Source organism: Balaenoptera borealis (genome assembly GCF_965194805.1).
Source record: "Balaenoptera borealis genome assembly, chromosome: 12".
Classification (NCBI taxonomy): domain Eukaryota; kingdom Metazoa; phylum Chordata; class Mammalia; order Artiodactyla; family Balaenopteridae; genus Balaenoptera; species Balaenoptera borealis.
In genome coordinates this window covers 31,555,256-31,582,892 of record NC_138869.1, presented here as the reverse complement: position 1 = coordinate 31,582,892, position 27,637 = coordinate 31,555,256, and the positions used below count along the sequence as shown (strand labels likewise).

Sequence of the window (27,637 nt, the reverse complement as noted above, 5' to 3'; positions counted from 1 at the left end):
CTTCTATTGCCTGGGGCCTCGTGTTGACTATTTGCACGGCCCAGGAAGTGCAACAAGCAAAGGCCAAAACGGTTCCTCCTCTCAGCCAAGCACGCTTACAGAGATTTCCCCTATCATTAGCTGTTGGTAACCGGGTTAAATTAAAGCCCAGATTTGCCAGTGGGCGGAGGGGTGATTCTTTTATTTCCAGCCTTTTGTCCCATAGAAGCTGCTTTTGTCATTTTGATTATAGAACCCTATGATGCATGTATTAATTAATACTTAATTTTTCCCTTTAAAAAATGAATTGAAAACCTTTGTGAGAATCAGCCAAGGTTTCTGAGCCTCGTGAATAACTGCTGCCACTTTACTGTTCTCTAGTGACCTTGGGCTTAGTGATTTAACCTCTCTGTGCCTTAAGTTCCACATCTGGAAAATTGGAGTAGTAAAAGTACATACTCCATAGGGTTGTAAAGTGAGAGGGTGTGATGATGTCTTAAGAATAATGAAAGCCTGGATTCCAAACTCAACTACATGGTTGTACGTTCCAGCTCTGTAAATTGGGGATGGTAATACTTCATGGGACTACTTTAAGTATTAAATAAATCAATCTTTGTAAAGCTCTTAGAACAGTACCTGGCACATACAGTAAGTGCTGTTTAAATGTTTGCAACAGATGAGTACTCAGAAGAGTGCCTGACATATAGTAAAAGCTAAATAAATATTAAGTTTTATTCAACAAATCTCTACCAAAAGGAAATTGCCATTTTCATTATTCTGATATAGTTGATTTCTGCTAGGATTTTGCCTTAACACCCAGTTACATAGACCTTTTACGTCTAAGGATACACATTTGCCCAAATACGTATACTGCTTGTTCTGTATGAAGGAAAAGGGGGGAGGAGGTGTGAGGCTGGGAATAATATTCCTGGAAGTCACAGGAGTGTCCATGAAGTAACCTGGAGCCTTGAGGTCCCTGAGAAATGTCCAGGGGCGCATGGAGGAGGCCATCGAGGAGATAAGGCAAGCCATTAGCAGGACTGTAATAGCCTTATTACATCCCCAACAGGATTGAGGTGGGCATTCCAGACTTAAATGCAGGGCTAGACATTTGAAGACCCAGGTAGAGACTAAAACCCTCTCTGATTTGTGAAAGAAGCTGGATGATCTACTGGGTCTGTTTGAAAGTGTTATAATATAGTGCCTAAACTCTGTTGCACTGCTGATTCCTGCCTCAGGACCTTTGCACATACTGTTCTCACAGCTTGAAATGCTCTTCTTTTCCTCTTTTGCCCCCACAGTTCAATATTCACCTAGTTTACTTTAGCTTCTTCAGCCTGAGTCAGAATTGTGCAAGCTCTGGTGTCAAGGTGCATGGGTTCATATCCCAGCTTTGCTATGTAGGAACTAACCTCTTCTCTACCTTGTTTTCCTTGTAGAGTTATTGTGAGATATCATTGTTGGGTCCCAGCTTAAATGTCATTTCTTCTACTTAAGGAAAGACCACCCCACTTTTGTAAAAAGAAGCCTATTTTCAGGGCCATCATTTTACAAGTTCAGGGCTGTGCCTTGATCTGAATAAGCCTTGGGTGAAATCATAATGAAACGTAACCAGCTTTGGAATTGCACTTTACCATTGGCTTACAGTTTTCTTTTCCTACTGAATCTCTCATGGGAGTCCCAAAGTTTGTCCGCCTGATTATTAGCTCATAAGGATTAGACGGAGAAGGGGTCTGTGACGAAACAAGATGCGGTATAACTGAATCACTTTGCTGTACACCTAAAACTAACAGAACATTGTTAATCAACTATATTTCAATAAAAAAATTTTTTTAATTAAAATTAAAATCAACATTAAAAAAGACTTAGTACGGAATATATATTAATATATAAAATATCTCATTAATGATTTTAATTTTGATTACATGTTGAAATAATATTTAAAATATAATGGGGACTTCTCTGGTGGTCCATCGGTTAGGACTCCATGCTTCCAATGCAGGGGGCGTGGGTTCGATCCCTGGTGGGGGAACTAAGATCCCACATGCCATGTGGCACGGCCAAAAAGAAAAAAAAAAAGGATTAAATAAAACATATTATGAAAACTAAAAAATATATATATATTGGAAAGGGGCAAGTTAAACAAAACCAAGTCTATTTCTTTTCTGCAGGATTTAGTGACTTGACTATGCTAGTGTTTTGTCTATTTCCTGGGGGAAGAGGGAGGGCCTGAAGTGTCGCCCAGTGTTGTTTACCATGGGACCCATTTTTCATGACATGCAGTGCAGTACGATGTCTCAGAGCACACACCCTGGGGAATGTTGCTTTGTTTTCCGTGGCTTTCCCACCACCAAATGCTCGTGCTTCTCGGGATGTAAATAAACACAAGACTTGTGATGTGGCACCCGCATGCCGAGGGTTTTGACTGTGTGTCTGCAGCATAGAACGACTCACCACTGTGCTTTTCTTTTCCCTCTTCCCCCAAACAGAGAAGGAGACCTTTCTGGATCCTTTCGTCCTCCGGGACCTCCTGCCTGCATCCCTGGGCAGCTATTACCGGTACACAGGTTCTTTGACTACCCCACCGTGTAGCGAAATTGTGGAGTGGATAGTCTTCCGGACGCCTGTCCCCATCTCTTATCATCAGGTAGCTATTTGGCCCCCAAAGGGCTTCTGTTTTTACTTGTTTTGAGTTGACTTAACTATCTAACATTGCTAGACTATATCAGGGTAAGGATTTTTTTTTTTTTTTTTTGGCATCCTTTGCTTCTCATTGATTCTTTTCATTTTTTCCAAGAAACATGTTTTTGCACCCAAGAATTGTAAAATATAAAACATGGTTGCTGAGCCACAAATAAACTAGCTGAGGAGAACTGCAGGCATGAAATCAGGTATCTTGTAAGTATTCAGTCTTGAGGAGATAGTAGCTACCCTCTGTGATGACTCTGTGCCAGGAACTCTTTTCACCTCTTTATATGTGTTAACTCACTTAATCTTCATGAACAACAGTCCTGTGAGGTAGGTGCTATTTGTACCCCCGTGTTATAGAGGAGAGACAGCAGGAGTGTAGTGACTTGCCCAAGGTCACACAACCATTACCCAGCCATGGTGTCTGATCCCAAAGATCACGCTTGGAGCTGCTAAACCTCCCCTAAGTTCAGAAAAGAGAAATTTGTATACCTGAAGAAATGAAAGAAAAAATACCATTGATTGAGCTCTTTCTGTGTGATAAGCATCTTACATCTCATCAACTTAGTTGCAAAACAGCATTGAGAATTGGGTATGTTGCACAAAGACGGGACACATAAGAACATCGTGGCAGGGACAGGTTGCGTAACATGCCCAAAGATTCATGGTCAGTGAAGGTTGAAGCCAGAAACCAAGCCCGGGTTTGTGTTATTCCAAACCCATGCTGCCGACCCCTACATGGAGCTACTTCTCTCTGAGTGTGGCCTGGCAGATGTCATAGGGAGGTGGGTTTAGGCTGAGCACGTAACTGTGGGAAAGAATTTGGTGAAATGGGGATGAGGTTGGGGGCAATGTCAGAGGAAGAGGATCCACCAGGGGATGAAGGACTTTGAAATCACCTCATGAGGAATCATAGATGGAAGGGGAAATAGAGAGGATAAGTCAGTCATCAAAAATGCAGTCTGCACGGAGGTAGAAGTAGAGTAGATTTCTCCTCCATAATTTCAGAAAACAGAGCCAAGAACAACAGGTAGGATTTGTAAGGAAGTGGATTTGAGCCATTGACCCGGACTGTCTAAAAAATGGAACATTCCTATCAGAGCCATCCATGGAAATGCCTCCCCAGCATTGGACAGCTAGGGGTAAGGCTGATGTAGAGGGAAAATGGAAGTTTTGATATTATGTGATAAATGTCAGTGATATAACTGAAGAGGACACAGGCAACAAGATTATGAACCTGGCTGGCTTGGGGAATAGTCCAAACACTTTCCTAACAAGGGCAGAGAATATGGAAAAGGGAGTGGGGGAAATAGGATTGGATGATGTCCTGGCCAGGGCTGTTTGGGGTGTCAGAAACAGAAACCCACTTAAAGTAGCTTCAGTAGGGGGAATATTTGAAAGAAACCATAGTAGGGTCATCCTGAGATGAAGTCATCATGACCAGGACTGTACCTAGTAAGTGAGGCACAAACTTTACTTTCTGCCTTTTAGGGGCCGCTCTCACATCTTGAAGTTTCTACCACGGCTTTGCGATTCTGTACTTTTGCAAACTTCTGGTTCCTTCTCTCTCCTTCTCTCTTTGAGTGTGGTTTTCTTTGGAGGGGATTGGAACCCAATATGGTTACTCTAGTACCAGTTAACCTTTCAACTCAAGGGCCAGCTACCAACTGACAGTAGTCTGGGTCTGGAGTCAAGTGTTCAGGAAGATAGATCCGAATAGACATTAGCCAACAGCACACTGGCTGGCCTTGGGTCATTTGTCCATTTTTTAATAAATCAGCAGAGGTGCTGATCATATCCTGACACATTGGTGTTGCCGCTCTGGGGGCAGGTTATCTAGAAGGAGCTCTGTGCAGGAGAGAGAGCCCACCAACAAAGGCAGGTAGTGTGGGACCAGGGGAAACAGATTCATTTGGCCTCCCTGCAGCTGGCAGACATTTTACCTTGAGCTTTTTTTCCTTTTAATTCCATCGTGATGAAAAAAGGACTAGCAATGTGGCTGCGGAACAGGATCTGCTGGCCTGAAGGAGATAAAGAAATATGAAACAAGTTTGCTTCCTAATGGTGAAGCCAGCCGTGTTTTATTAAAATAAGAGAAAATTGCAGCCCAAATATTTATATCCTCAAGGTTGGGGAGGGGGGCAGGGGCAGGACTTTGAAAACGGATCCTTTTTGTCGATTAAGATGAATGCTTTTGTCCTCAAAGATATAAAGGCTTGAGATAATGAGGTTAAAAAATTCAAGTTTGGCTTTTTTTTTTTTTTAGGAGGCCCTCTGAAGGGGAGGCATAGAGAGGTAATTGTTTAGTCGGGGCTGGGGGAGGGAAGAGAACCATTAACACATACTGGGTTTTATTGCAGTTTAGTGGGCCTAAACAAAAGGCAGATTTTTAGGCTTGGATGTCTTGTCAAGTATTTGTCAGTTAGAGGCATTTTGACATTTGGGAACTGGGTATCTTCGAAAGTGCTTTGTTAACATCTTTTTATGCTTCTACTCTGCCACCCATGCACTCAGAGAGAGAAATAATGGAAGAGTTTTTCTCCGCGACTTCCAACATATGACCTCTCTGTAGGTACTATTGTTTCAAGAAAATAGTGAAGAAATAAAGTAATCATAGTGGCTCCCCAGTTTCTTTACTCTAAACCATCTTAGATAATACTTTACTGGTATCAGGCACAGCTTCGTGTACCCTTTTCTGTCTCCCAAAGGGACAAAACAGCTCATTTTCATGTGGCCAAACCGGTTCCTTGCTGGTGAGCTGAGTGGAGGTCACAGGTGTGTCAGTCCTCAGACAGGAAAGCATCAGCCACTCGAGTATTATGGGTTCAGACCTTCCCACCCTGATCCTGCCAACATGCTTTCTGAAGTTAACACAGAATGTTCATTTCAGAAGGACAAACAACCAATTCAGAGAAGCCAAGTAGACATGATTCCATGTCTGCTTCTGTCAGAAAGAAAACTTTCCTAGTCCTTCATCCTTCTTTTTCTCCAGAGGTTCTTCTCTTCTCTTACACAGTGTGGGTACCTGTCAGCAGTGAAAAGGAGAGCAGGTTCACCCTGAAATACAGTGCTGAGCACAAACTGTTGACCAGTATGATGTGGATTTCTTTAAAGTCTTCCTGAGTAAATATGAGCAACTCTGTATTTTCCGTATTTTGTGGGCCTCCTTGGGCATTCAAACCAGCCCCGCAGCTAGCGAGCACTGACTCCGGCTTCTGTGATGATCTAGATCTGAATACGGTGTTGCTAATGGAATCACACTATTCCATTGGCTTGGTTGGTCAGCAGACAGCATTGCTTGTGTGGCTCCAATAAAACATTGACCATAAATGTCAGGCAAGACTCATGCCATGATTTTGTCACCCAGACAAAATGGCGGCACACCCAGTCCGGCTGTAGGAGGTCAAAGGAGCAGGGCTAGCACATTGAGACGGTTGCCTGCCTTGCATTCATGATCAGTCAGGGAACATGATCATTTTTAGTCCGGTGTACTTGGATGTGTTTTATTCTAGAACAGTGGCTCTCAGATGGTAGCACTTTGGCCATTGGACACTATCCCAGCCTTCCCTTTCCAGGACTGTTGGCTTCCGTAGTTTTAAATATGACACTGCCTATAATTTTCCCTAGCATGAGTTTTATTTAAGTGCCTCTTGGAGGCGCTATCAAAAAGGAAATAAATGTCAGAAAGGCTAGTTTGTTTGCCTTATTTGCATGACTTTTTTTATTGAAGTTTATAGTTGATTTACAATATTGTGTTCGTTTCTGGTGTACAGCAAAGTGATTCAGTTATATTTATTTTTTTTCAGATTATTTTCCATTGTAGGTTATTATAAGATACTGAATATTGTTCTCTGTGCTATACAGTAAATCCTTGTTGCTTATCTATTTTATGTATAGTAGTTTGTATATGTTAATCCCATGCTCCTAATTTATCCTTCCCCCACCTCTCTTTCCTCTTTGGCAACCGTATGTTTGTTTTCTACATCTGTGAGTCTGTTTCTGCTTTGTATATATATTCATCTGTATTATTTTTTAGATTCCACATATAAGTCACATCATATAATAATTGTCTTTTTCTATCTGACTTACTTCACTTAGTATGATAATCTCTAGGTCCTTCCATGTTGTTGCAAATGGCAATATTTCATTCCTTTTTATGGCTGAGTAATTCATTGTGTATATGTGTGTGCATGTGTGTGTGTGTGTATGTGTGTGGCACATATTCTTAAACCAGTCGTCTATTGATGGGCATTTGGTTTGCTTCCAAGTCTTGGCTATTGTAAATAGTGCTACTTTGAACATTGGGGTGCATGTATCTTTTCAAATTACAGTTTTTGTCTTTTCTAGATATATGCCCAGGACTGGGATTGCTGGGTCATATAGTAGCTCTATTTTTAGTTTTTTAAGGAACCTCCATACTCTTTTTCATAGCTGCTGCACTGATTTACATTCCCACCAACAGTGTAGAAGGGTTCCCTTTTCTCCACACCCTCTCCAGCATTTGTTGTTTGTAGACTTTTTGATGATAGCCATTCTGACCAGTGTGAGGTGATACCTCATTGTGGTTTTAATTTTCATTTCTCTAATAATTAGCGATGTTGAGCATCTTTTCATGTGCCTGTTGGCTATCTGTATATCTTCATTGGAGAAATGTCTGTTTAGGTCTTCTGCCCATTTTTTGATTGGGTTGTTTGTTTTTTTGATATTGAGTTGTATGAGCTGTTTGTATATTTTGGAAATTAACCCGTTGTCAGGTGCATCAATTGCAAATATTTTCTGCCATTCCGTAGGTTGTCTTTTTGTTTTGTTGATGGCTTCCTTTGCTGTGCAAAAACTTTTTAGTTTGATTTGGTTCCATTTGTTTATTTTTGCTTTTATTGCTTTTGCCTTGGGAAACTGATCTAAGAAAACATTGCTATAATTTATGTCTGAAAATGCTTTGCCTGTTTTCCCTTCCAAGAGTTTTATGGTGTCATGTCTTATATTTAGGTCTTTAAACCATTTTGAGTTTATTTTTGTGTATGGTGTGAGGGTGTGTTTTAACTTCATTGATTTACATGCAGCTGACCAGCTTTCCCAACACCACTTGCAAAAGAGACTGTCTTTTCCCCATTGTATATTTTTGCTGCCTTGGTTGTAGATTAATTGACCATAGGCGTGTGGGTTTATTTCTGGGCTCTCTATTCTGTTCCATTGATCCATACATCTGTTTTTGTGCCAATACCACACTGTTTTGATTACTGTAGCATTGTAATATTGTCTGAGATCTGGGAGGGTTATGCCTCCAGCTTTGCTCTTTTTCCTCAGGATTGCTTTGGCAATTCATATTCTTGTGTAGTTCCATGTAAATTTTAGGATTATTTGTTCTTGTTCTATGAAAAATGTCATGGATAATTTGATAGGGATCACATTAAATCTGTAGATTGCTTTGGGTAATATGGCCATTTTAACAACATTACTTCTTCCAATCCAAGAGCATGGGATATCTTTTCATTTCTTTGGATCATCTTCACTTTCCTTTCTCAGTGTCTTATAGTTCTCAGCATATAGGTCTTTCACCTCCTTGGTTAGGTTTATTCCTAAGTATTTTATGTTATTTTGATGCAGTTTTAAAAGAGATTCTTTTTTCTTTCTCTTTCTGGTGTTTCATTGTTAGTGTAAAGAAATGCCACAGATTTCTGTATATTAATCTTGTATCCTAGTACTTTGCTGAATTCATGTATTAGTTCTAATATATTTTGTGTGGGATCTTTAAGGTGTATGACTTTTTTTTAAACCATTGTTGTCTCTGTCATAAAGAGTAGAGCAACTCTTTTGGATTAAGACTAGGTTCCATATGGAGCCAAATTGTTCCATTCTTGGCTACCTTCTTCATCCAGATTAGTCAACTACTCTGCTACTCTATGTCTCAGCTTTCATCTATAAAATGGAAATGATAACAATACCTACTTTATGGAGTCATTATAGAGAGTAAATGATGGAATGTGCGTAGAACGCTTAGACTAGTGCCTGGCACCACAGGAAGTGTTCAGGAGATACCAGGTGGGTTTCTTTGTTGTTGCTTTTTGTTGTTGTTGCTGAAGCCACTAGGGCAGCACTGTCCAGTAGCAACTAAGCAAGCCACATCCATCGTTTTAAATTTTCTGGTAGCCACATTAAAGCATGTAAAGAGAAACAGGTGAAATTAATTTTAATAATATGTTTTATTTAACCTCGTGTATCCAAAATATTATCGTTTCACCATGTAGGGCTGGCCACATTTCTCACATTTATCCCAAGGCCTTAACAACTAACGAATCACTTAATTGAGAAAGTTTCTATTCCAACACTACATAACGTGCAGTGATTTGAATAAAGGCAGTTTTTTTAAATGGTGGGTGAAGATGCCATTATTAATCCATAACAGGTAGCTTTCATTGTTAATTATGGTTAAATCCTCTTCTTTCTGTAGAAGGCCTTTCTTTAATTGCCTTCATGCAAATCTGTCTGTAGCTACAGGGGAAGGGCATGGCCTGTAGTTAGCTAGCTAGTCTCAGATTTTATTTTTCCAGCCATGGTTCAATAAATAAAACTTTGGATGCTCCAGGCTATTGGGAATTTAATATTCCCTCATTATTAGCTTGTTTACTAATGAGGCAACCAAACAAGGCCTGACCCGTCACATCTCAAATGTATGACGAAACTCATGTCCATGACCTTAGGTGTGACTTTACAGTCCCTAATGTTTACCCTGGAGTTTATTATTATTCTTATAATGGACTGTGGTTTTCTTTAATTGCCATTCTATATCCATCCTATCAAATATTGTGCACATCAGCCTTTTAAGGGTTCATAATTATATTACTTTTGATATTTTCTCATGGCCCCCTTCAGCCATGATGGTCCCCTCCCCACATCTTATGGACCAGAGCTCTTGCTACACACAAACGGCATGAATAGATTTCAACTTTCCTTTGATTCGAACTGACAGATTAAAAACTAATTATTCTCTGTAATATTTTTACAATAAAAACTAAGTTGAAATGATTTATATACACTTCCAGCCAACACATTTGCAATTCAAGGTTAAAACTGTTCTTGAAACAGCACCAGTTAAAATGCAATTACAGCTCCCCAAGCAGGGATAAAAGAAAGAAATGTTTTACATGTTCACTTCAAAAGTTAAAAAGCCAATTAAATATTATAGAAATAAAAACTTTCATTAATTTTCACTAAATGATAAAGACTTCATTAGTTATATTAAAGTAAAGATAAATCCAAGTGTGTTTATTACCTGCCTCTGGAAAAGAATAAGATGAAGAAAAGTGCCGGTTTTGGGAGGTGGATTCCATTTTTTCCTCGCACCTGCCATCTTGTTCATGGTTCCTAGTTCTTCCTGTGTTGGGCCATAGGCTGTTTCTTTCCAGAGTGCGGAAAAATGCAAACAAGTTTATATCGCCAGTAGGGAAATGGCAGTAATGGGTGTCCTGCACGCTAGGGATTTTGGAGGTCAGCTAAAAGGAATTGTTTAGGGACTTCTACTATCATCAGATTCAGTTTTTCTGCTGCAGTGTTGCTCTTTCAGTGAATAATGCTGAGGGCCTGTTACACATGTGGTGTGAAGTGACTGCAAGCATGCAAAACAGAGTCACACAGACCCGGGCTTCTAATCCTCACTTCACCTCTCAGTTCCTGTGTGATCTTGGGCAAGTGACTTAATGTCCCTCAGCCCAAGTTCCTTGTCAGTCAATAAGAATAAGAATAATGGCACCAGCGTTACCGGATTTCTATGAGGATTAAGTAAGAGAAAGCATATAACGTTCTTGGCACCTTGCCTTGTGCATAATCAATGCTCAGTGAATATTAGTTGGTAGTGTTAGTGCTATAATAATATTATTATTAACAATGTTACTTTAATGTTATTATTTTGAGCTGAGAACAAGTTAGAAACCAAAACAATGTTTATGAAGTGCTTGTACCTGGCCCATAATGGGTTTGATAAATAGACACTGTAACGTGCAATATGCATTATACAGATACATAGATACATTATATATGTATATCGTACATTGTAAATATACATATATATTATAAAGAAGAAAAGGAAGGCGAAGCCTCAGAGCTTCTTATTGTTGTAAGCTTAGCATGCAATCATAGTTACCACATTCCTCATAAAATAATAATAATAACAGTAATGACAGTAATACTTATTGGGCACCTTTGGTGCGTCAGGAATTATTCCAAACACTTGATCTGTAGTAGCTCAGTCAATAGTAGTAACCAAAACCACGTGAGGTAGGTAACGATGTGAGCTCCATTATACATGTAAGAAAACCAAAGCACAGAAACATTAAATACTTTGACTGAGGTCGCACATTTAGCAAGTAGAGTTTAAAAACAGAGTTTGTAACCCAGGTAGTGAGTGGAAGCGTTTTGCATTTGGAGAATTAGGCACAGGCCAGAACATTAGGACTCCACGGTAAGAATGGGAGGCTGTTGAAAGGTATTAAACAGAGGTGTGTGCTGTGATCTCAGGTACATTTTTAAAGGTTCACTGTGTGGATGTTAAGTAGATCTAGAAGAGTCAAAGAGATTACACACCAAAAGTGTGGCCGCGTCAGAGGCCAGAGAGACACAGCTTTGAAGTTTGTTCTTTGACTCCAGCGTTACACGGGGCTGCCATGTGGCACCGCTGTCAGAGGCACCTTCCTATTGTCATCTGCTCTGTAAGTGGCATCCCACGGAATCCAGCAAAGTGGAGGTCCGGGTGGTGGCCAGGTTCACCTTTGGTGAGTTTGGGTCTCGAGGCAAGGGTTAAGGACCAAGGGACAGCCTCTGGCCCAGATGATTGCTGATCACCTGCCAAAGTGAAAAGTATAGGTTCCCCTTGCCAATCCGGGGATCATGGAAGTTTCCACTCAATGGCCAAGCATGCCAGTTACGAACAGGAGAGGCCACTGGCAATTTTCATTCAATTCAGAAGAATGACAGAGTTTTAGTAAACGCTGCCAACCTACCGAAGGACGTTTGATGAGTCTACTAAGCTTGCCCTCCTTTTTCCTCTTTTATGAGACTGTCAACGGAAGCTATGATCCAGGGGACAGTATAATATCGCCCAGGTCATCAGTTCTCTCTCAGAACCATCGTATACTTCCTTTGAAATCTTCGGGCAAGTTAAGTTAATGACAAGGATGTGGACGAGCTTTTCAGCCATAGCATGTCATTAAGCTGTAAGAGCAATTTAAGCGAAAGCATTTTTGTGTTAAATTCAGAACCTACCTCTTTTTACATTTATATGACTAATTCTTTCCTGAGGCATCAGAAATAAACTTTTTAGGAGAACTAAATGCTAGCTGTGAAAGAAGCAAGTATTTGAGAGAATAAACAAACCTTCGAGTCACATTGCTGAGGGTCTCCCAGGTCATCCTTTCCTGGTGTCTCAGAGATGAAAGTATTTCAGGACAGATGGCTAGTCTCTTCCAGAAAAATTTCTGGTGTTACTTGCTATGTGTGGCAGCCCAGTCCATTTTTCTAAAAAAAAATCACCCTGAAAGTTAAGGAATTCCTCCCTCTATTTAACTCACGTCTCTAAGGCTTTAATTTTAACCAGTTTCCTCTTATTTGGCCTTCTTTGGACATGGAGAAGAGCTGGTCAGCATCTTTCACATACAAGGGCCTTTAATCAAATTACTCCTTACTCGCCTTTTCTTCACACTAATAAACAATTCCACTTCCTTTAACCTTTCCACACAGGATTTACCCTCCATCCCTTTAATCATTTTGGTTGGTCTTTCCCTAGACTGTCTCCAGAGGGTCTTTGTTAATCCCTTTCATGTAATTTTAAGAAGTTATTTTCTCTGAGGAAGTCTTGAAATCTTCTCTCATTTTTAGAAGCATTCAGTTCTGATTTTGATAGTCCTATCCAGTGAGTACACCTTGCTAGGTTGAGTTGATTTTTCCTTTTAGCACCTCCAATTATTTTCGTCTGAGTGGGTCACTTTTGGACAGAGTAAACAGCCCAGTTTTCTTAGTTCTTCTGCTTTTATTGCCTTTCTCCCTTCATTATAAACAGGGAACATCAGAAGGAAGAATGGGAAGCAAGGCGAATTCTAAATAGCAACGATGTGAGTTGTTAGAAGAGAAGTTACATGAATTGTAGAAAATTAGAATAATAGGGGAATAACGGGCTACTTTTGCTTTCAGGCTGCTTGAGAGGCCACCCTGCTTCTATTACCTTGATGAAAAAGCAGAAAAGGCTTCATGGTTTATTATCACTTTCCCTGTGCAGGAGAATTGGAGGGGAGGTGGAATGATAAGTGAATTCATAGACTGAAATGATTTTTCTTGACTATGTAAATTCATTGCCTTCTCATGCAAAGAGAGGGTGTGTCAGACTGGAAGCAGGTCATTCTCTGTGTCATTCTCTGAGGCTGTTTGAGAAACACTGAGGTTAGTTCCAGGCTTCAAGACCCCCCATCCAGAAATCCAGGTCCTAATCCTCTTGTTATCTTATCCGTTGGCATTAGCCACCTCCTGATGCCGGAAGTTTAGGGCAGTCACTCCACGCCTGCTTGGGAAGTGTTTTTCTAACACCACCCCACCTTGTAATTCTCTCCTGCAGAAAGCCTTCTGATTTGGCATTCAAGGAGCCAGATGGGCCAGAAAAAGTTCAGTTTCTCTCTTCTTTATTTCATTTTCTTCCCCCAGCTCAAGGAGTTGGTATTTTTGGTGGCTGGGCATTTTACGTTACACTCCATTTCTTTGGTGACAAGAATAACTTTGTGGTCCATTGAGAACAAATTGCTGTCACTCAGCCCCTGCTCTATTCCTCTTATATAATAGAATGACCCTTCCCCCCCCCCCCCCCCCCGCCCAGTAAGCAGAATGTTGAAGGCTGCAAAGAATCCTTTTTGATAATAAAAATATGATCCTGGAGTGCTGATTGTTTTTTTCTTTGCTTTTCCATAAAAGTTTGGACAGTAGTCTTATGGGAAATGTTTCCTAATAATAATGATGATGATAGCAGCTAATCTTTACTAAGGGCTTACTGGCTGCCACATAGATTTTAATCTTTTCAACAACCTTAAGATAGGCAGTACTAGTATTGTATCTGTTTTACAGATGAGGAAACTTGAGTTACAGAAAGCTTGAATACTTTGGCTCTGATTACCCATCTGGTAAATGTTGAACTTGGGCAGTTTAACCTGCACACCATGGGTTTGGCAACTTTGTGACAGCAACTGCTGAACTGGATCCCTAGTGTGTAGGAAGATGCTTAGTAAGAATTAAATCGCAAATATTTACTGAGCTCTTATACTTCAGGAACTGTTTTAAACACTGTACATGGATGATCTCATTTAATGCTGACCCAAACCCTATCGGGTCGACGCTGCTCGAATTCTCACCATTTTATTGAGGAAGAATTGAGGCTCAGAGAAGTTAAGCAACTTTCTCAGCGTCACAGAGTGCTTGAGCCATGGAGTCAGAATTCCCACCCAAGAAGTCTGGCTCTAGAACCTGCCAGTTTCACTATAACTCTCTGCTGCTGCCTGTAATACTGAAGATCTTGCTGGGGGCAGGAGGGGCGGTGAGGCTGCTGCAGAAAGACTGCGCCTCTTGTCTGAGACACAAACTGCGAAAGTTCTATACACCCTCAAATGAAGTGTTTTCCTGGTTAGTTGGCAGGACAGAAACCGCAGCCAGATAGGCCCATTGGCAGTGATTCCAGCAGGAAGCCTGGGTCCTGCTGGGTTTGTCCCACACAGCTTTGTCGGGCACTTCCTGCCATCCTGTGTTCTTGTCACCCCTATTGGCTTTGGACCCCATAGCTTTCTAACCGATGTTCTTTTTTCTCCTTTTCTCTGGTTGTCTGTTCAGCTCGAGGCTTTTTATTCCATCTTCACCACGGAGCAGCAAGACCACGTCAAGTCAGTGGAGTATCTGAGAAATAACTTTCGGCCACAGCAGGACCTGAACGACAGGGTGGTGTCCAAGTCTGCCGTCCGTGATGCCTGGAACCACGACATGACAGACTTCTTAGAAAACCCACTGGGGACAGAAGCCTCTAAAGGTACATTTGGATTAAGTGCCCTTGCCCAGGGGAAGATTCCTTATCATAAATTACTTTAAATGAAAAGGTGTTCAGAACCAGCCAAGAATTGGAACATGCCGTTAAAAGCATGTTTCTGTGCTAAAAGTGACTTGTCTGGTTGATAAATAGAAGCATTTGTGGGAATAACTTCAGTTAGATACTTTCAGAATTGCCCTTTTCACTAGTAACATATTAGTCCTTCTCTCTGTAATTTAACTGTGTAGCATCAACCCTAACTAGTTGATGTCTTAAAGCTTTTTGGTGTCTTACTTTTTAACTGTTTCCCTGCCGCAATCAGGTGTTTGTCTCTGAGCTCAGACATCAGGACCTCAGACTTGCTCCCAACACCCCAATCTGCAGCTTTCTTACTAACTTCCATACCAGCCAAGAAGTCTCCCTCCAGCTCTCCACCCCCACCAGACATCACATGGCCTCTTTTTTTTTTTATTTAATTTATTTTAGTTTTGGCTGCATTGGGTCTTTGTTGCTGTGGCGAACGGGGGCTACTCTTTGTTGCAGCGCGCGGGCTTCTCATTGCGGTGGCTTCTCTTGTTGTGGCTCACGGGCTTCGGTAGTTGTAGCACGTGGGCTCAGTAGTTGTGGCTCACATGCTCTAGGTGCGCGAGCTTCAGTAGTTGTGGCGCACGGGCTTAGTTGCTCCGCGGCATGTGGGATCTTCCCAGACCAGGGATCGAATCCGTGTCCCCCGCATTGGCAGGTGGATTCTTAACCACTGCGCCACCAGGGAAGTCCCAGATGAGGAATTTATATCACGAGTAAGTATAATATCTGGTAGCTCAGAATTGCTGATGTTACGACAATTACAAAGTTCTTTCCTAATAAATGGGCTGAACATATGATATATCAGTTGTGCAGAGAGGATGCATAGCCCTTCTTACCTAAGGAAGTTGGAGAGGATACTGGTTTCCATTGCATTAAGTTGTCAGAGTGGCAAGGATCTTCCACTGAATGGGCTTTCTCTGAATTTGAGCAGAGCCATGGACCCATCCTTAGATAGAGAGAATCAGTTCTTCATTTTACAAGGTTACGATGATCGTGGTGTGTCCATTGCTGACTCTTAAGATGGGTGAATACTAAAATGTTTTGTGATCTTTCTAGACACAGAGAGAGATGTAGATGCACTCCTCTTTCTTTTTTAAACCTACTATTGGAGTGTAACATACAGAAAAGTGCACACGTAATATGCACACAACTTGATTAATTTTCACAAACTGAATACACTTGAGTAACAAACACCCAGATCAAGAAACTGATATCATTTGCTTCCCAGAAGCACTTCCTTTTCTCCACTCCTAGACACTATCCTTTCCCAGGGGTAACTGTGACCATGAATTAGCCTTGCCTCCTGGTCAATTTCATATAAATGGAATCAGTCAGTAAGTCCTCTTTTGTGTCTTGCTTCTTTTGCTTTACACTGGCTTGGAGAGTTATCTATGCTATTACACGCAGTTGTAGTTTGTTCTTTCTTATGGTTGAATTTCATTGTATGACTGCACCTGAATTTATTTATCCATTTCAATATACATGAATATATGGATTATTTCCATGTTTTGGTAATTATGAAAGTTCTTGAACACGGCTTTTTATGAGCATGTGGACATATCTCTGTTGGGTATGCACCCAGCAGTAAAATGACTACAGCCTAGAGGACACACATATTTTCAGATCTGGTTAGATACTGCCGAACAGTTTCCCAACATGACTATATGTACCACTTTACACTTCTGCCAGCAGTGTAAGAAAGTTTTCTATTTTTTTTAACATTTTTAAAGGCCTAATTTACATACCATAAAGTTCAGCTGTTGTGAATGTACAATTTAACAATTTTTAATAAATTTATAGCTGTGCAGCCATCACCGCATCCACTTTTAGAGCACTTTCATCACCCCAGCAAGCTCCTTCATGCCCATCTGCCATCAATTCTTTCTCCTAACCTCAATTCCAGGCCACCTCTGATTTGCTTTTATCTTCCACTTGACATTAGGATTTTAAGATTTATACATGTTGTAGCATGTATCAGTAGCTCATTTCTTTTTGTTGCTAAATAGTATCTCTGTTTTTTTCAATAACAACTTTATTGAGATTTAATTCACATACCATAAAGTCCATTCTTTTAGAGTGTACACTTCAGTGGTTTTTTATGTTCACAAAAGTGTGTACTCATCACTACTATCTACTTCAGAACATTTTTGTCACCCCCCAAAAGAAATTCCATACTCATTAGCAGTCACTCCTTTTTCTCCTGTCGCTCCTTCTTTCCCAGCTCTAGGCAACCACTAACGTACTTTCTGTCTCTATGGATTTGCCTATTCTGGAGATTTCATATAAATGGAATTGTACAATATATGGCTTTTTGTCTCTGGCTTCTTTCACTTAGCATCATATTTTCAAGGTTCATCCATATTTAAGCATGTATTGAATTTCATTCCATTTTATGGCCAAATAAGATATCATTGTATGGATAGACCGCATTTTGCTTGTCCATTCATCAGTTGATAGATTCCAATTTCTGGCTCTTACGAATATTTCTGCTATGAACGTTCGTGTTCACATTTTTGTGTGGACATGTGTTTTCATTTCTTGTGGATATAAACCTAGGAGTAGAATTGCTGAGTCATAGGGCAACTCTTTGTTTACATTTTTTAAGAACTGCCAGACTTTTCCCAAAGCAGCTGTACCAGTGTACATTCCCATCGGCATTTTTGGAGGGTTCTGATTTCTCCACATCCTCGCCAACACTTGTTACACATCTTTTTTATTTTAGCCATCCTACTAGGTATGAAATAGTATCTCTCTGTAGTTTTGATTTGCACTTCCCTAATGACTAATGATGTCCCTATTTGTTTTTAAATGATGTTCCTATTTGTTTTAAATTTCATAGAACCATGGTCCATATGACCAAATGCTCCTCTCCATGGCACCGAAGGCTGAAAGCCAGCCACAGATGCTGGCAATCATCAGGCAGCCTGGTGTGCTTAGATTATTGACCTTCGAGATCTGAGTAGAAAAGAGCCAGTATAAAGGAGGAGTCCCTTTCTCTTCTCCAGGCTTCTGCAAAAGAAGATATTAGAAAAGGAAGGGTGGTATTCTGTAATCTTCAGGTGATTCAAAAAGAACAAACCCTGTCTGACTGGCATTCTTTATCTGATCATTATTGGAACCTTTTGGTGCCTAAGAGAGCTATGATGTTGAGCATAGAGCTGTGCATTTATTGGGCTATTGTCGCAGAAGAAAGAAAAATTAATTAATTACATAGGGCAGGCATCAGGAAGCTTTTTTGGTTAAGGACCAGGTATTGGGCCATGTGATCTCTTGTTGCAACTACTCAGCTCTGCCACTGTAGCATGAAGGCAGCCATAGACAATATATAAATAAGTAGGTGTAGAAAATGTCTTCTAATAAAACTTTATTTGTAAAAATAGGTGGCAGTCCAGATTTAGCCTGGGGACCATAGTGTACTGACCCCTGCTCTAGGGAATGGCTCAAACTAAGATGGTGGAACCCAATCTTAGGCTTGTTTGAAGGTATTTTCACAGCGGCCGTGACTGTGAAAGTGTCCATTGGTTGGTTCTGCTTTTCCATGGCACTACAAGATCCTAGGACCAAGTAGAGGTTTATTAACTTGGTAACCATTCACTGACCAGTCCACCTTAAGACCTCTTCATCTTCCACTCCAGAAGTGTAAGTGGAGCCTCTGTAGACTGGGCCCCACTTCCCTTGTTCCCTGGCCGTGACCACTGACCAGTGTTCACTGAGCAGCGCTGCAGGGGATGGTTGAGTTGATGTGCCCCCATCCTGCCCTTCTGTCAGGATGATCAGACGTACTAGAAGAGAGAAAACTGAGTCAAGCCATTCAGGCCCAAGCACGAGATGCATCGCCACGTACGACACCAAAAGAAAGGGGGAAAAGTCATCTTAATATTGTATTGTTGCCAAGAAAGATTTATAATGGATGTCATCCGTAAAAAATGTAAAGCTTTAGTTTCCAGTTAATGGAAACGGTATTTAGGCTTGGTGGATTGTTCGAGGAACATCCAGTTCACCACTCTGCCCTTTGTCGGTAAATAACTTATACAGACTTCTGGATTTAATGGGCTGTCATTTTAGTTATTCTGCAACACATCCCGGGCACATGGAGGAGCATTTCGGTGATTAAGTGCTGAATACTGTCTATTGTGAAGACTTTTGGAACAGTGAACAGAGAAAAATAACTTCCAACAACATGAAACATATGGTTTATTAATTTAACAAAACCTGTGCAAACCACAGTGGAATCAAAACCACTTGATCTGATAATTTGATTTGATGGCTTAATTAAAGTGACACTGTATAATGTAATAAAAGCAAAGGAAATGAAGAGGACAGTGGGTGGCCTTTGTCCCCTCCAGTCTCCTAAGCCAACGCCGTGGTTTTTGAGAATGGTTTTTGTTTTTGCTGATGGAGGGATCTCTTTGTTGGCTGCATTTTCAGTGCTAAAGATTGCTTCCTGTCTTGGTTAAAAGCAGTTTTTAAGGACATGTACCAGTGTGTGAGAATGCCTAAATAACTAGCCTATTTTAAATCAGAACACATCGAGAAAGAGCACCACATTTTCCACCAAAATTAGCAAACAAAGAAGTAAATCCACGATGGCTTTTAAAAGGAGTTTGACATTGAAATCATGGTTTTCTGCTATTTTGGGAGAAAATATTAATGTTGTTCTATTTTCAGTTTAATCATTTTCACTCACCACATTAATGAGCTTGAATTACTTTATCTTAATGAAAGAAACTCTGATATGGAACATTTAATTCCTTTATAGGCAGCTGCCCTCCCAGAAACTCTTCCAAAAAGTTATCTTGGTACTTTTAGTAACTTTCAACACAGAAAAGTGCTAAGGAAAGCACATTTTTAATGCAGCCACCATGGAGTGTTTCTGACCCCCTTCTTTTAAAAATAACTATTACTAGCTATTAATTTTTAACCTTGGGAGTGATTAAGAAAGAAAGCAAATAGTAGGGCTGTTTTTTTGTAAGACTCTCCAACATCCTGGGTGCTCATACTTTTAAAGGTCATGCCATGTTCTATCAAACATTTTTACAGGCTCAGATATCCCATGATGACTAATTTTATGTAAATAGAGAGTTGGTGTAAGTTGCCTTTGATTGGTTGACATAAAGTTGATATTTCATAGACATTTAACATAGCATTAACTACTTTGGGCTCATGTTTTCTAGCCAGTGAGTTTCTTTTCCCGTGTCAGGCATCTTCATCTACATTGAAGAGCTTTCTCTGGGAGCTGTGCCTGGTACACCTATGCTTAAAAAGGCTACATAGGGGTTTTCATGGGCCAGGTGCTATGCTAGCCTTTTCCGTTCATAGATGGTTTATTTAATCCTCAGAACAACCTCTGCCAGGATGCACTTTCCATTTGTCAAATATTTGTTGAGCATCTACTATGAACAAGTTTTAGGCACTAGAAATAAAACTGAACAAGGGAGAAGAGTCTCTTATGGAGCTTAAGTTTTAGGGGGAAGAAAGAAATAAAGAGGTCGGTGATAAAGCTCTTCGGTATTCTGCAGATCAAATCAGGTGGTTTGCTAAGAGTGGCAGAACATAGTGAGGCCAAGGGGAAGAGAGCTTCCCTGGAGAGGGTGGGTTGGTCTGGATAAGGAGCCAGCCCTGCAAACTTCTGAGAGGGAAAGGTCCTTTTGCAAAGCCCTGAGGCATGGGAACCCGCAAGAGTGAAGTCTCAAAAGACCTTTCTTGGTAAGGCGTTAAGACTGTGTTCTTATGCCAGTGGCCTTTGGAGGAGTCTAAGCAGGGCTATGGAACCATCTGAACAGGTTTTTAGACCCATCACTCTGACTGTTATGTGAAGAATGTTTGCAGAGGACCTGGAGTGGAATCTGTAAGACCCGCAGGAGGCTGATGGAAGTATTCCTGGCAGGACGACAGTGGTTGGATGAGGGTGATCCTGGTGGATGTAGAAGTGATCCGTTGGGGATGGATTTTGTAACAGAGCCTCTGAGATTTACTAACAGTTTGGATGGAGGATGGGTGGGGGTGAGCAAGGAGAGAAATGCAGTGTTACCGTTTCTCTTTGACAGATGAGGGGTCTGAGATTCAGAGAGAACAGGTGGTCGGTCATCCAGAGCCTCTCAGCCAGGAAATGGTAGAGCTGAGACGTGAACTGAGATCCTCTTCTGTCCAAACACAGCATTCTTTCTATTTTCCAAGGGACTGCCAGCTTCCATATGAATCCACAAGAGGTGGTCTCTGTTTTAAATGGCATCAGGTGGCTTGAGCAACACAGTTTTATTATTATTTATTTATTTATTTATTTATTGGCTGCATTGGGTCTTCGTTGCTGTGCGTGGGCTTTCTCTAGTTGCATTGAGCGGGGGCTACTCTTTGTTGCGGTGCACTGGCTTCTCGCTGCAGTGGATTCTCTTGTTGTGGAGCACAGGCTCTAGGCATGCAGGCTTCAGTAGTTGTGGCACGTGGGCTCAGTAGTTGTGGCTCGCAGGCTTAGTAGTTGTGGCACACGGGCTTAGTTGCTCCGCGGCATGTGGGATCTTCCCGGACCAGGGCTCGAACCCGTGTCCCCTGCATTGGCAGGCGGGTTCTTAACCACTGTGCCACTAGGGAAGTCCCCACACAGTTTTATTATTATCTTTCTGTGAATGAAGGCACTTTAAAAGTCCTTGAGGCAATCGGGTACTCTTCCTAAAGATCAAGTTTTATCTTCCTGAAGGGAATCACTGGTCTCTGTCTTTATCTGCTTGGCTTGCTTTTGGCAGGTTGTCTTGGGTCCTCGGGGCAGAGGTTACTGAGGTCTTGATCACAGGGTTAGTCCCTGGGAGGGTCAGTGCACCCACTTGATGTAGATGTTGGGGCCTCCTAGGCTAAGGATATTGTGCATCCTTGAATCAACAGGACCTAACACAGTACCTAAAATATAGTAGGTATACAGTCATTGTTCATTAAATGAATGAACGGGGAGACAATATAAGGGCAATGGGTAAGAATCTAGACTTTGGAGTCAAGCAAAGCTGGACTCAAATTCCACGCCAATCATTTACTTCTGCACATCTGTGCTCTAGTTAATATCTAAGCCTCAGTTTCCTTTCTGTAAAATGGAGCTAATAATCACATCCCCTTCCTTGGCTTGTGGACTTCTAAGTGAGACAGTATAGAGAACAAATAGCACAGAGCCTGGGACACAGAAAGTACTCTGCAAATAATTGTACTTCCTTGTCTGTAGGTCAGCATTGGCTTTCAGGACAACCTATTACATGTGACATGATCACTGGAGAACACATTTCAAAACAAGGGGACCACATTCTCTTCCTGGTAGAAATGCGAAGCCAGATTGCCTGAAGTAGTTAAAACCTTTCCAGTGAATCCCACGGCCCATAGCGTGGTCCACACGTCCTGCCCCCTCCCCAGCCCCGCCTTGCACTTCACTTTTCTTCGCATCCTGCACCTCGGTCCACCAGCCGCACTGCAGTTCCAGCAGCCTCTTCCCTGGAAGGCCCTGGCCTCACCTCTGTGCATTATCCATCCCTTGTCAGCCTTCAAGGCTCAACTCAGTGGCCCTTCCCCATGAAGTTTCCTGGCTGCCTTGGCCCAGACACTGTCGGGGCACCCAGTACCTTTCTTTTGTAGCATTCTCAGCGTTGGAATTTTACATTCATTTATGTATTTTTTTTCCTAATACCTAGCTCTCCCACTACCTTATAAGCTCATAAAGGGTAAAACTGTTTTTTTTTTTTTCTTTTTTTGTTAGAGAGAGGGTACAATGCTCACTGTTGGCGCCTTAGTAAATATTGGACTGGAGGGAATGATGATGGATGGATGGTTGGATGGATGGATGGATGGATAAAGCTAACCCACACATGCCAGGTGGCCAGGAGTGAAAAAATTCTTGCTCCAAGAGTTGGCACAGTTGAGGCGTTTACGATCTAGCCCAGGCTAGGTGCTCTAATGGGAGGAATGTAAGCAGGCATTTGGAGCAGGATTCCACACCACTCCCAGGACCTGAAATCAGAGAGCTCCTAGGATTTGGGAAGCCATCTTCCAAATCCATTTGACCATAAGCCACTTGGATGGAAGTGTTGGTATCAAAACACCACGGAGAGAGGGCTTTCCTCTCTGTCCCAAGGAACAGCCACGTTTCCCAACCGCTCCACCACTCCTAAAAGCAGAGAAAGGGAAGCACTGAAGGAGGCAAGCGCTGGTGTCAGGAGGCTCCCAGGCAGAACCACGTTATGGCTTGGGAGCCGTTGAGCTGATATCGCTAACAGATGCCAGGGCCCGCCTATTGTTTTCACCCTTTATAAATATCACCTCATTACTTAATCCTCTGTCTCCAGGCAGGTAGGCCTGGAGAGTTTGATCTTCAGGGCCGACTTAGGCACCCTCCTACGGCTTCAGCTTTTCTCTTCTCTCCAGGAAGATCTTCCCTGACATTGGGTTTGTTTGTGTGAGCACCGTGGTGCTTATGAACTGCAGTCTGGAGATTAATAAAGGCCACCAGCATCCCTCCTCCCAGAGGGACACACTTCCCCTTTCTGTCGCCAACGAGTGTTCACAGCCCATGGAGCAGGAGACTCCGAGATGCTTGCGTGCATCTCCTTCTCCTCGGAGTCACGGGAGTCACGGTGGCTGAGAGGCAGACAATTTATCTTCTCCGTTCTTCCCACTGATTCTTCTGTAAACAAACACAGGCTGGTTGAGGTGGTTTTCCTTAAGGTTCAAGGAACATGGGCCGAACCCTTGGCTTTCTCGGGTGTAAGCAATGTTGTCACCTCCCCAGTCCTTGAGACCATGTGTAAAGGCACAGAGGGGGAGACCATGATGAGGCCTCTGGGGTCATCTTTTTCTCTTCTAAGCACAGCCAGGGGTCATCACAGTTGCTGGCTTCTCTCCTGGGCCCTCTCTGGACTGGTTTTGTGATTCCAAAGCACTGGCTTGGACCGAAATGAGTGTCTGGGCTGTCCCATGTCACATCTCTGCCTGTGTAGACAAGGTGCCGTCTGTACATCTGACACTAAGTGCTAACAGGTAGCATCTGTCAAGTGCACAGAGCCCTCTGGTTTCCATGCAAAGGCTTCCGGGAAGAGAGGAGCCTTCTCCGTGAGGAGTGTACTCAGCATCTCAAACTGTTGGTTTTCACCAGCCAGCTAGAAGCCCAGTTCCTCGGAGCATGAGGATCCGTGTGCCTGGGGTGGCCAGGAGGCCAGGGTTGCTCCGTCCCTCCCAAGTGCTGCACAGCTGATTTCCCACTGGGGCCCACTAGGGGCGCTGCTTGTTCGCAGCCTGGTCTCTCCAATTTAAGGGGCAGGCTCCCTGATCTCTTGGGTCCTCTTGACCAAGCCTCGGAGGCGCTGCCTGAGGCCAGTCCCCAGGTGTGGAAGATCCTGGAACCATGCCAGAGAGGGCCATCCTTACCAAATGATCCAGGTGCCACACCTGGGGGTTGGAACAAGGTTGGCAATTAAACAATGGAGCTCATCCAATGGCCTCCCTGAACCAGAACAAGTAAGAGAGGCAGGTGCCAAGGAAGAATCAGAAATTCAAAGCTAGTAAGGTGAATGTTGGGAGACATTAAAAGGAGAACGCTCCTTTTAAATATAGCGGGTCCCTAAGTGATACCTAATTCTAAGACAAAAATTATTTTAAGGACCAAATTGAAACAAATGAGGTGGGCATCTTGGCCTATTGAGTCACAGTCATCTAGAATCAAGAATTTAAATAAAAGCCTGGCTAAACCCATCAGTGTGGGTCACTAGTTGATCTCTTTTTTTTTTTTTTTTTTTTACATTTAATCACTTTTTTTTTCTTATACAGCAGGTTCTTATTAGTCATCAGTTTTATACACATCAGTGTATACATGTCAATCCCAGTGTCCCAATTCATCACACCACCACCACCACCCCCTGCCGCTTTCCCTCCTTGGTGTCCATATGTTTGTTCTCTACATCTGTGTCTCAATTTCTGCTCTGAAAACCGGTTCATCTGTACCATTTTTCTAGGTTCCACATATATGCGTTAATATACAATATTTGTTTTTCTCTTTCTTACTTACTTCAGTCTGTATGACAGTCTCTAGATCCATCCACATCTCAACAAATGACCCAATTTCGTTCCTTTTTATGGCTGAGTAATATTCCATTTTATATATGTACCACATCTTCTTCATCCATTCGTCTGTCGATGGGCATTTAGGTTGCTTCCATGACCTGGGTATTGTAACTAGTGCTGCAATGAACATTGGGGTGCATGTGTCTTTTTGAATTATGGTTTTCTCTGGGTATATGCCCAGTAGTGGGATTGCTGGATCATATGGTAATTCTATTTTTCGTTTTTTAAGGAACCTCCATACTGTTCTCCATAGTGGCTGTATCAATTTACATTCCCACCAACAGTGCAAGAGGGTTCCCTTTTCTCCACACCCTCTCCAGCATTTGTTGTTTGTAGATTTTCTGATGATGCCCATTCTAACTGGTGTGAGGTGATACCTCATTGTAGTTTTAATTTGCACTTTTCTAATAATTAGTGATGTTGAGCAGCTTTTCATGTGCTTCTTGGCCATCTGTATGTCTTCTTTGGAGAAATGTCTATGTAGGTCTTCTGCCCATTTTTGGATTGGGTTGTATGAGCTGTTTATTTATTTTGGAGATTAATCCTTTGTCTGTTGATTCATTTGCAAATATTTTCTCCCATTCTGAGGGTTGTCTTTTCGTCTTGTTTATGGTTTCCTTTGCTGTGCAAAAGCTTTTAAGTTTCATTAGGTCCCATGTGTTTATTTTTGTTTTTATTTCCATTACTCTAGGAGGTAGATCAAAAAAGATCTTGCTGTGATTGATGTCAAAGAGTGTTCTTCCTATGTTTTCCTCTAAGAGTTTTATAGTGTCCAGTCTTACATTTAGGTCTTTAATCCATTTTGAGGTTATTTTTGTGTATGGTGTTAGGGAATGTTCTAATTTCATTCTTTTACATGTAGCTGTCCAGTTTTCCTAGCAACACTTATTGAAGAGACTGTCTTTTCTCCATTGTATATCCTTGCCTCCTTTGTCACAGATTAGTTGACCATAGGTGCGTGGGTTTATCTCTGGGCTTTCTATCTTGTTCCATTGATCTATGTTTCTGTTTTTGTGCCAATACCATACTGTCTTGATTACTGTAGCTTTGTAGTATAGTCTAAAGCCAGGGAGTCTGATTCCTCCAGCTCCGTTTTTTTCCCTCAAGACTGCTTTGGCTATTCGGGGTCTTTTGTGTCTCCATACAAATTTTAAGATTTTTTGTTCTAGTTCTGTAAAAAATGCCATTGGTAATTTGATAGGGATTGCATTGAATCTGTAGATTGCTTTGGGTAGTATAGTCATTTTCACAATGTTGATTCTTCCAATCCAAGAACGTGGTATATCTCTCCATCTGTTGGTATCATCTTTAATTTCTTTCATCAGTGTCTTATAGTTTTCTGCATACAGGTCTTTTATCTCCCTAGTAGGTTTATTCCTAGGTATTTTATTCTCTTTGTTGCAGTGGTAAATGAGAGTGTTTCCTTAATTTCTCGTTCAGATTTTTCATCATTAGTGTATAGGAATGCAAGAGATTTCTGTGCATTAATTTTGTATCCTGCAACTTTACCAAATTCATTGATTAGCTCTAGTAGTTTTCTGGTGGCATTTTTAGGATTCTCTATGTATAGTATCATGTCATCTGCAAACAGTGACAGTTTTACTTCTTCTTTTGCAATTTGTATTCCTTTTATTTTTTTTTCTTCTCTGATTGCCGTGGCTAACACTTCCAAAACTATGTTGAATAATAGTGGTGAGAGTGGGCAACCTTGTCTTGTTCCTGATCTTAGTGGAAATGCTTTCAGTTTTTCACCATTGAGAATGATGTTTGCTGTGGGTTTGTCGTATATGGTCTTTATTATGTTGAGGTAGGTTCCCTCTATGACCACTTTCTGGAGAGTTTTTATCATAAATGGGTGTTGAATTTTGTCAAAAGCTTTTTCTGCATCTATTGAGATGATCATATGGTTTTTATTCTTCAATTTGTTAGTATGGTGTATCACATTGATTGATTTGCGTATATTGAAGAATCCTTGCATCCCTGGGATAAATCCCACTTGATCGTGGTGTATGATCCTTTTAATGTGTTGTTGGATTCTGTTTGCTAGTATTTTGTTGAGGATTTTTGCATCTATATTCATCAGTGATATTGGTCTGTAGTTTTCTTTTTTTGTAGTATCTTTGTTTGGTTTTGCTATCAGGGTGATGGTGGCCTCATAGAATGAGTGTGGGAGTGTTCCTTCCTCTGCAATTTTTTGGAAGAGTTTGAGAAGGATGGGTGTTAGCTCTTCTCTAAATGTTTGATAGAATTCACCTGTGAAGCCATCTGGTCCTGGACTTTTGTTTGTTGGAAGATTTTTAATCACAGTTTCAATTTCATTACTTGTGATTGGTCTGTTCATATTTTCTATTTCTTCCTGGTTCAGTCTTGGAAGGTTATACCTTTCTAAGAATTTGTCCATTTCTTCCAGGTTGTCCAATTTATTGGCATAGAGTTGCTTGCAGTAGTCTCTTAGGATGCTTTGTATTTCTGCGGTGTCTGTTGTAACTTCTCCTTTTTCATTTCTAATTTTATTGATTTGGGTCCTCTCCCTCTTTTTCTTGATGAGTCTGGCTAATGGTTTATCAATTTTGTTTATCTTCTCAAAGAACCAGCTTTTATTTTTATTGATCTTTGCTATTGTTTTCTTTGTTTCTATTTCATTTATTTCTGCTCTGATCTTTACGATTTCTTTCCTTCTGCTAACTTTGGGTTTTGTTTGTTCTTCTTTCTCTAGTTCCTTTAGGTGTAAGGTTAGATTGTTTATTTGAG

At 41.4% G+C, this 27,637-nt stretch overlaps 1 protein-coding gene across 6 annotated transcripts in view; it reads left to right on the top strand.

Moving 5' to 3' along the window:
• Positions 1–27,637, top strand: part of PTPRG (protein tyrosine phosphatase receptor type G) — a 718,755-nt gene that overhangs the window by 564,803 nt on the left and 126,315 nt on the right. For all 6 annotated transcript variants that reach the window (XM_082344647.1, XM_082344649.1, XM_082344646.1 and 3 more), the window contains exons 7-8: positions 2,469–2,626; positions 14,524–14,716. In XM_082344647.1, coding sequence (XP_082200773.1) covers positions 2,469–2,626; positions 14,524–14,716 — 351 coding nt within the window. The remainder of the gene's footprint in view (positions 1–2,468; positions 2,627–14,523; positions 14,717–27,637) is intronic.